General features: G+C 37.7%; 1 protein-coding gene across 1 annotated transcript in view; it reads left to right on the top strand.

The window, feature by feature from the left end:
• The window catches only part of LOC121419712, a 33,658-nt gene extending 23,450 nt beyond the window's left edge, over positions 1 to 10,208 (top strand). The window contains exons 7-10 of the mRNA XM_041614169.1: positions 3,163 to 3,295; positions 5,747 to 5,910; positions 8,178 to 8,351; positions 9,532 to 10,208. Coding sequence (XP_041470103.1) covers positions 3,163 to 3,295; positions 5,747 to 5,910; positions 8,178 to 8,351; positions 9,532 to 9,678 — 618 coding nt within the window. The 3' untranslated portion in view covers positions 9,679 to 10,208. The remainder of the gene's footprint in view (positions 1 to 3,162; positions 3,296 to 5,746; positions 5,911 to 8,177; positions 8,352 to 9,531) is intronic.
• The last annotated feature ends 273 nt before the right edge of the window (positions 10,209 to 10,481 follow it).

Here is a 10,481-nt window from a genome sequence, read left to right as displayed (position 1 = left end):
CCCCTCAATTTTTTTTCTCAATACGCCACTGGGATGAGGGAGTAAAAGAGGATGGAGAGGAAAGTGAGAGGCAGGGTGGGAGGGAAGGAAGAAAGGATGAGAGATAGGAGAGTGGAAGAAATGGATGGAAAGAGTAGAAGATTGGAGGGTGAAAATAGGAGCTGAAGGGAGAGGGTGAGGAGAGAAAGGACAAGAGAAAATAGAAGGATGGAGGGAAGAAAGGAAGAGATGGAGGAAAATGAGTGAAAGGAAAGGAGTGAAGTAGAGGGCGAGGAGAGAAAGGGTGGTTACACTTCGTAATTCTGAAGGTTCTTTATTCCAAAGGTTTGTAATTCCGAAACACGTAAATTGCCTATACCTTGATGTTCGTTAATCCGAAAACGTAAAAGGGTCCATTAATCCAAACATTTGTGGCGTTATTCCGAAGGTTCGTTATTCTGAAGGTTCGATAAAACGAAATAAGGATCGTTAGTGCGAAAACGAAATAAGGTTCATTGTTCCAAAGGTTCGTTAATCCGAAAGCAAAATAAGGTTTTTTGTTCCGGAGGTTCGTTAATCTGAAAACGAAATAGGTTCGTTGTTCCGAAGGTTCGTTAGTCCAAAAACGAGATAAGGTTCGTTAATCATTACGTATTGGACTAACGAACCTTCGGAAATACGAACCTCATATCGTTTTCGGACTAACGAACCTTCGGAATTGCAAACCTTGAGAAATACGAACCTTCGGAATAACGAACCTTCGGAATTAGGAATGTATGGGGAAAGGGTGAGGGAGAAAAGATGGGATGGATAGAAGAGAGAGGAAAAGAAAGAATGAGAGGAAGGGAAGAAGGATGAAGGAGTAAAGATAGATGATAAAGGACAAGAGAAAATAGAAGGATGGAGGGAAGAAAGGAAGAGATGGAGGAAAATGAGTGAAAGGAAAGGAGGGACGTAGATGGCGAGGAGAGAAAGGGTGAGGAAGAAAAGATGGGATGGATAGGAGACTTAGAGAGGAAAAGAAAGAATGAGAGGAAGAATGAAGGAGGAAAGATAGAAGGGATGACAAAGGAAAGAATAAGTGGAGAGGGGGCAATAAGGGGTGAAAATGAAAATAAGAAATATCCACATACCGCATAGAGAACTAGACCAGTTATTATGCGCTTAATAAGTATCCTCTATTATTATTATTATTATTATGGTTTAATAAATTATATATTTTTTTATATGTTATCATGAAATTTAAAATATTCTAAAGTTGTCTCTGCCCCAAAGGTAGTTTTCACTCACTTGATGAGAGGCCTGTTGCATAAAACTTTTTACCTGACAAAACTCTGGTAAAAACTGAAAACTAAGGTTAGTCTGATTTCTGCCATTGACTTTAACACGGGGCAAAACCTCCGGTTAAGACAACCTGAGTTTTCTCGGGTAAAAAGTTTTATGCAACGGGCCCCCGAAGTCTTTCCTTGCTCTACAAAAATACAGTGTAATTGCCCTTTCTTTAGCAGAGCAGTTGATATCTAATTAATAACCATTAATGCGCTCCCCGGATATCATTAGTTTTAAAACACGACCCGATCACTCAAAACGTGTTTTGGTTTCTGTCATGAATATGCATTGTTATGCTGCCAATCAAGATATTTGAAACAATAAAAGCTTCCAAAGATTATTAGTAATTTCCATAGATTGAGGATATTAATTGTTCCCATTGTCAGCTTTCAATTGATACTTAGAGTAGGCAACCTAAAACTAATGTTTTTTTTATTCCCTGTCGAAAGACAATGACCTGTTTGACTTCCACTAATGGACAGTCCTAATATTTGGCAATAATTAGCAACTAATTTTCTTGTTTGTATCCTCGTACCACATTTCCTAATAGTTATACTCTTCGATACAAACATGCAAAATGCACCCCTCCCCAAAAAAAACAACCTAAATAACTTGAATGAATGAATGGATGATTGGATGGATGGATGGATGAATTAATTGAATGAGTGAGTGAATGATTGATTGATTGATTGATTGAATCAATCAATCAATCAATGAGTGAATACATAAACAGATTTAGAAAAACAAAAAAATCTATCACTTAATTAGAATTTATTTTCACTAGGAAATTTTTTTCCAGCTCGCTTTGTTCGCTGGCGACTTTTTTTTAAACAAATTTTTCCACATTGCTTTGTTTCGCCCCCTCAAAATATTTGGGTCGTTACGCAACTGGGTTGAATAAATGTGTTCCGTAAAAGTTATATTTTGTATGTACCCGCGTTTGATTAAAAATAGCGGCAATCTGTGAGGTTTAAATGGCTTTGATATCAAGAAGTTCCCGGGGGCTCCGCCCCGTACCCCAACTGCATAGCAATGCCATATATCAGTATGGAAGGGTTGGGCCATGTCCCCAAATTTTCTATAACCAAGAACAAAAATGGAGGAGAGAAAAGCAAAGAAAAAGTGTAGGGTATGATTTTATTTACTGAATATAATGTAAAAAATATCTCAAAGTTAGATTCTCATGAAAAGGTGATTATTTTTCTCACTCGCTCGGGACTTATATTTAGCAGCTTTTTAGCACATGCGCCATTCTGTGCCCCTAATTTTTGTACTCTTTATGCTACTGCCCCAAAGAATCCTGTTCACAGTGGCGTACAGACCACAAAAAAAAGGAACGGAAAGAGAGAAGAGTGAAATATATTATTCTCTGGATATCATGTCAAAATCTATCACAAAATTTGATTTTTGTATCAAAAATCTATAAAAAAAAAATTGCTCGCTCGCTTGCAACTTTTTTTAAAGATAAATTCTGCCCGAAATCAGGTCTTCTAAAAAATCATCACCTCATTACACCATTACGCCTGTTCATACCATGATATGACCGGGAAATTTTTGGCTCTTGCCCCCCCCCCCTGACCATAACTCTTTGTAAGACTGGCTCAGATTCATAAGCTTGGCATATGCATGTTCAATGAGTCAACGTTGTAATATTTATTAGGATTAATGGTCGTTTCTATCTCTTTCAGCCCTATTTCTTGAATCTGGCGATTCTCAACTTGATGTCGATTCGATCTAGCTGCTCCATTCCTTGGTTTTGAGGGTTCCTAGATATATATTCTTGTTCCAAATATATCCATGTTTCAATGTGAAGTTTTTTCATCAAAATTTCACGTATCTTTCCTTCTATTTCAGCCTTATTATGTCGGATCTGGTTATTCCAAGCTTGACGTTGATATGATCAATATGTTCCAGTATCCTGACGTAGCGAAAGTACAGTGGACCTGGGCAACACTCAATCCTGGTGATTGTCTATATATTCCCGCAGGTAAGGATATTCCCTCTTCAGTGTCAAAATGCTGGTGTTAATCTTAAAACCAGTTTAGTATCTATAAGAAAACACCAGAAGTGTTGAAACAGCACCAGTTTAGAGTCGGACCAATGTCATTTTAACACTGACTAGAATTTTGCTTAAATGCCTATCTGGTGTAACTGTAAGCAAAAGTGTTGGTGTTAATCTAACACAAGTTGGGTATCTTTAGGAAAACACCAGAGACGTTTTGACACAACACCAGTTGCCTTTAGAGTAACACCAGATAGGATAATCCCTCTTCAGTACTTAAATGCTGATGTTGATTTGCAGATAAACGCTAGTTGTCATAACGATTTCAAACAAATTGGTGGAAATATCTATAATGTTTGAAATATCTATAATGTTCTCTGTGTATTGCCCTTCTCTTATTCTGTAATCTCCTAGATTTTTTAAGTTTGAGGAAGAAAAGCCCACACTCCAACAATGATTTAAAACCTCAGTGATCGAAATTTTACTCCGTGACATGATACTGACTTTTTTTTATTGTTGTCTTGTATGTATTTATATTGAGCACCGGTGCGAGCACTAATTGGCCGGTGGCTTCGGCCAATCACAGAGCGGCTCACACCCGAATGGAGCCAGACAATAGCGTGCAGCCGGGCACGCCGCCCCCTCACCGATGCTATATTACCTTGCGCAACAGCGTCTTTGTGGCATGCGCCTGTAATCCAAGCTGTGGGGAAGTTACAAATTGAGGAAAAGGTTCGAGCCCTTACCACGGCTTTCGGATTGTGACGTTAAAGGTCGGCCCCAGACATAAATAATCATACCTGGGGAGCGTTTCATCAATATTTTCATCCGACAAGTTGTCAGATCTGACATCCTTCCATGATTTTGATTGGCTGAGAGGCACTGTTCCTATGGTAACTGTCGGATAAAATGGGACTTGTCGGTTAACACGTCCGACAAGTCCTTTCATGAAATGCCGCCCAGATTGATACACGTCTGACAAAACTCAAATACACACACACTTTGCTCATTGCCTGACAAAGTCTAGCAGCTTGCAGACGAAACGTCGCTTTCCTACTACGTTTGTTACATCGTGATACAACTTTTTATTTCTTCTACTCAATTCTTCACGATGAACCTCTTCACATCATATTTTTAAGTTTGATATTCAATGATGTGTTTGGTTCTTATTTTCAATTTTAAATCTTCATGTACGATTACATTGTAATTACTGTGAACAAGTTCTGTTACTGCTCCATGGATCTTTGAATCATTTATCTATCTTTTAACCAAATAAATAGGAATAAAATGAAAAATATAAATAAGTAATAAATGATAATAATAGCAATTTTTATATACCGCAAATTCGCAAATTGCCTCTAAGCGGTTAAGAGAGAGGAAAAATGAAGTATAAAGGAAATAGAAATAGAAATACCTTGCACAACAAAATGTATCAAAACTAATATTACAATTTACACCAGATCATGAATAAAGAAATAAATGGGCCAATAAAACATATGATATGATCAATTTAAGATTTAAAAAGGATGAGTTTTAAGCATAACTTTAAATGTATTAAACAGAATTTGAAGGGGGAGATTGGTTCAAAGAAATGAAGCTGCATAAGAGAAAGAACGCTGACCGTATTGTTTGTAAGAAGTATGAGATTGAGAAAGAAGAGATTGAGAAGCAGAACGTAGAACTCAAACTGGCTGATCTGTAAATGTAGGTGTGTAATTTATTCTTAGTCAAGCAATAGTGACATTTTAAATTTCAAGTGCATGCACTGAACAATCTGTCTAGTTTGTATTAAAATTTTTGATTAATAATAACAGTCGATACATCGTTGTAGCTTATGGTATTTTTCTTTCAAAAGTAAAAATAATAATAGGCATTTATAGTGCCATATATCTAGAAATATTCTATTCCAAGGTGTACAAGAAAACAAAGAATGAAAGAGTTTTGATGAGTGTCAAAGTGTCAATAACTAATACTGTTAAAATCCATAAGACTTCAGTTTAGATTTGAAGGTCTCCAGTGATATGATTTTTAAATTCAACAGCAAATTATTCCAGAGAGAAGGTGCTGAGGCAGAGAAAGCTTGTGCACCATATGCTACATGTGTCTTGGGAGTCTTAAGAAGTTGCTGGTGTGATTGTCTTAGGCTACGAGCTGGTGTATAAGGCATGACAAGGTCTTGTAGATATATTGGTGCCATACCATTGAATAAACCGATTATCGAACCTTCGCAATAACGAACCTTCGGAATAACGCCACAAATGTTCGGATTAACAAACCCTTTTACGTTTTCGGATTAACGAACATCGAGGTATAGGCAATTTACGTGCTTCGGAATTACGAACCTTCAGAATTACAAAGTGTAACCGAATAAACAACTTAAAAATCATTTTGACCTACTTACAGTAATTTCTTCAATATCCTTGTTTCTAAATCCAGGTTATCTCCACCAGGTTCGTTCTCATGGCAGGAGTATATCAGCTACCATTCTCTTCACATCTCTGCCCACGTTTGATGACTCTGACTGTAGCAGAGATGTTATAAATACCTACACCGGTCTGGATGAGGTCAGAGTTCTCTGGACATATAAAAAGGGAGACAAAGTGAGTATTTATGGGAAAATATGTATTCATTTATCTACAGTGTATCAATTCATCTATCTTCTTTTTTTTCTGTCTGCCCATCATCGTTTTTACAAAGACTCTTTATCTTTTCACTTGCTTCCGACCTTTTGAAAAAGGCAAACGGTGAATATCCTGAGATTCTGAATTTTGTGATACAGAGAGACTTTCTATTCCACGAGGTTTAGCCAGGTTCAATAGAGCATCTTTTATCTACCTTGTGCGAAGTCTTGTGTTTGTGCCCGTAGAAATGGGCATGGTGATCACAATAAGTCACCAGGGGGTGTTTCACAAAGATTTAAGTATGACTTAAGTGACTGAAGTCGCATTTAAATGTCGACGCGTACGTGATATGTAACGCGCAATCTTATTGATCAATACGCAGTAGTGCGCGTCCTCTTGGCATGATCTGACCAATGCTGTCATGCCTTTTACACTGCATGCAACTAGACATTTAAGTGCGACTCTAAGTCATACTTAAATCTTTGTGAAACACCCCCCAGGTGGGTGTTTCATAAAGCTGTTCGTAAGTTAAGAGTGACTTTAAGAACGACTAGTGATCCTTTCTTATGATAAATTTTATACTCATTGGCAATGGTTTAGCGCATGAAAAAGGATCACCAGTCGTTCTTAAAGTCGCTCTTAACTTACGAACAGCTTTATGAAACGGGCCCCCAGAAATGGTTCTCTGTAAATAATGAAAGGGTCTCCAAAAGGTAAAAATGGCATATTCATCCCTTGTTATTCTTATTTCTTTGTACTCTCAAAATATGAAGTTTTCATGTTGAATAATAGATGAGATATAGGAGTTTTTAACACCATTTTTTTTAGAGTTTGGAAGTTTCAGAGATTGCATAGAAAGCTCATCTCATGCTTGAATGAACTCTGAAAATATGGTGGATTGCTATGATCATACTGTTGCCAATTTCTGGATCATCATAATATCAGGCTTAGTCCACAATCCGTTCAATAAAGCACAAGCGCACATTTCCATGTGGTTATCTTAACGTATGTACAAAGGTTTCTTCACAGAAGTCTGTCGCTTGCAGTCATCTCCGATCGGACAACCACCATTATCTCGTAATCTAGCATTAGTCTAAACTCCAGACTACAATATCAAAGTACATACCTGTCACATGAACCTTGAAAATCAGTCCTTGTTTTGCCCTATATATTTTAAGCTCCAAATCAATTTCTTTTACATCCAATCAAGTACTTCTTTGGGTTATTATTGATCAGGTTGGTGTTTTATAAAGCTGTTCGTATAAAGTTAAGAGTGACTTTAAGAACGACTGATGAACCATTCTTACGCGCTATTAATCACCATTGAACATATCATTTACCGCAAGAAAGGATCACCAGTCGTTCTTAAAGTTGCTCTTAACTTATGAACAGCTTTATGAAACGCCCCCCTGTTTTGACAAGCTATTAATCAGTTCAAAGCCGAGGATGCACTTTTTGAATATCAAAAAAAATCTCGGAATTCATTTTAGTTGACTGATGGTTGGTTTTGCAGAGGCACTTCACAAATATAACCCTACTGCTCTCAACGGGTCAGTTTAACCTAAGCATCAGTGTTCGATGCTCAGGTTTCTTACGTTTGTCCTCTAACGTGTCTGATTTTAGGAATGCTCTATATGAATATCCTGTATACTATTATTGTTATTATATCCTTTATTACTATTATTGCTATTATGTTTTATGAAGATAAAATAGGTGGTTTTAAACCGCATCGATCATAAGAATCCCTGTTAAATTACGTTTTGTTTTTTTAGGCAGAAAAATACCCATTAATTATTCCTGCATTCACACCGCCCCGAAACATACTCTTCGGGTTAATTCCTGAAGTTAGGAGCATGCGCAGTATGGTCTGATAAGCAGGCAAGGCGCGAGATTCAAAATCACTAGCTCAGCAGCCACCCAACTACACGCTGCGCTAAAAGTTCCCTTAAATTGCTTTCAGTTTGCCAAAATACCCACGACCTTGGAAAATCCCCGCGAAAGTTCTCTTAATTTTGCCAAGTACCTACTATTTAGTGGGTATTTTCTTTCGGGGATATTACGCGTAATTTGCTTTCACAATGCCAATATTACCTGGTATTTTTTGATCGGGTAAATTTCCCAATCAGAAAATACCTGGAAACTGACGAACTTCGAGGCGGTCTGAAACCACTTATTGTAACCCTGCTTCTTTATCTCCCTCTCTCTCTCTCTCTCTCTTTTCTCACGAGTACTCTCTGTCTCTGAAGGTTATTGAGATGGGGTACATGAACCCAGAAGCTCTACGAGACAGTTTCCTCAGCCTTCTCGGAGAGTCCCATCAACTCAACTTTGAGCAGTTCAAGTATTACTTCATTGATATCACCAAAGAAGATGAAGATGAGACTAACTCGAGGGATATAGAGTATCCTATGGCTGAAGAGGTATGGCATGCATTCAACATTATCAACAATTTTACAAACAGAATGGCGAAAACCCCTCATTTGTAATTGATAGCTCGACATCTACATGTATACAGATACCTGGGCTGGTATTCAATCGAAAATATTAATTTTACTTAGCCAAGAAAAATGCTTAAATCTACATTTTTACATTTATTTATTTTCCACAATCTGATAAAAATACGGGTCCAATAGCATAAAAAACATTTTCAAAAATACAGGGTACATTATTAATAGAGTAAATAACAGAAAGTGGTGGGATTAACAATAGGCCTCAAGACCTTTCAAAGGTCAATCCCTATAACATGAAAGATCTACCAAAAAAGTCCTGTATTTATATCACATTTGAGCCAAATTTAAGGAAAAATATTTAGTAATAATCATTGTGCGTGATAAAGCTTAAGCCAAATAATGTACAATGGTGAACAGACCAATGGGACCACAGTGTCTTTAGATTTTAGAGTGAGAAATGTTGCTATACTTATCAGTTCTGGGTCATTTTGCTTCAAAGATTAGTACAAAATTGAATGAATCACAAATATTTAAATTTAACTATTTAAGAGTTTCACTCAAATTCTCAGTAGCGTGCATCTATTTGTTGTCGATATTGTTCTTCCGTCAATGCAACGAGGACCATCTAATCTTCCTGGGGTGTGTAGTATTTTGGTTTGTTCAGTCTTATGGATAGTCGGGCTAATCAAGGATTGCCAACACTGTAGCAGCTGCCAGTGTTCCCTGTCCACGATTCCAGAAACTATTTAGGCCATTGCATTACTATATATGCATCACCCGCACTGGTTGGACCATACTCACAGGAGGTGCACTACATGATATTCATTATTGAGGTTTACTACATGTATGTAAGATCCCGTATAGAGTCAACCTGTCTTTGTAGTGACCACTTGTTTGTAGTAAAAAAACCTGTCCTTAGTGGCCTTCAAATTTTTTTGCCCATTGGAAGGAATGTGTTTTCTAGAACCTTTCTATAAGGGCAACCTGTGTGCAGGGGCCACTTTTTCTGTTTTGTTAGGACAGCCTTAATTGACAGATTTGACTCTGTGACATAAGTGTAACTCTAAGTCTGTTCGTCAAACAGCCCCCCCCCCAACGTAGCCAGTCAAATTGAATCAACTTGTTTTCCTAACTTCTCTTCACAATCCAGGCTTTCAAGATCTTTGACCATGAAAACAAAGGTTACGTTACGAGAGAAGAAATCGTTGAGATGGACGTGGAGTACTTCAAAGACTTTGCCAGGATCCTTGATCTTCCAAGCGGTCCTACAGCAGACGAAATGCACGATGAGTTATAACCTCTAGCTTTTTCCCTCTCTCTTCATCTATGTTATGTTACCCCTTCAGTCACGCCGGTGAAACCTGCTCCAGGGACCTGTCTCACAAATAGTTGCGATTGATCCGATCAAACGCAACTATGGAAGCCATCAATGCCAATGCCTATAGTGCAGGAATGTTCAAAGTGTTTTCTAGGTACTTGTATATGATGTAGACTCGTACATTCATTGGCTTCTTGACAATTGGGTGTGCTATTCTTGGTCTGCAAAGGACTTTGTCCAAACTTCCTGTAGTAAGGATTGTGACAATGATGGATTTCCATAATATACTTGAGGTTCATTGAATCAATTGCAACTCTTGGTAAGACAGGGCCCAGATCGATCAAAGCTATTATGTTACTACCGATGACAGACCAGCGGTTGGTTGGGGTCAGTTTCATTGATGCGACTGAAACCTTATTTATGCTAGACTGTCAGGGTTTGATTCTCACTAGGGGCGCTAGTGCCCTTTGGTAGGCATTTATCCCCATTACCAGTCCCTCGGAGAGGACCTTAAAGGAAACCAAGAAGAGAAGCAATCTCATTGGAAAGAGTGAAATGAGAGGAACAATTTAAAAATGTTCTTAAAAATTGGTTATGAAATAAGCAAGTTATGGACGATTAAAAAGTCTTGTTGTACTTACTATGTGGATCCTCAAATTGGCAAACGTGCTTCAAAATGGCTGATTTTGTGGACAACTCTCCATTTGTTTTGTACACATATTTTCAGATTTTCCCCTTTATTTTACATAAATTTCACATTATCTCCTCCTGACCTTGACATA

Source organism: Lytechinus variegatus, chromosome 8, assembly GCF_018143015.1.
Source record: "Lytechinus variegatus isolate NC3 chromosome 8, Lvar_3.0, whole genome shotgun sequence".
NCBI lineage: Eukaryota > Metazoa > Echinodermata > Echinoidea > Temnopleuroida > Toxopneustidae > Lytechinus > Lytechinus variegatus.
Note: the sequence above shows the minus strand (reverse complement) of the source record. Positions and strands in the feature narration are given on the sequence as shown.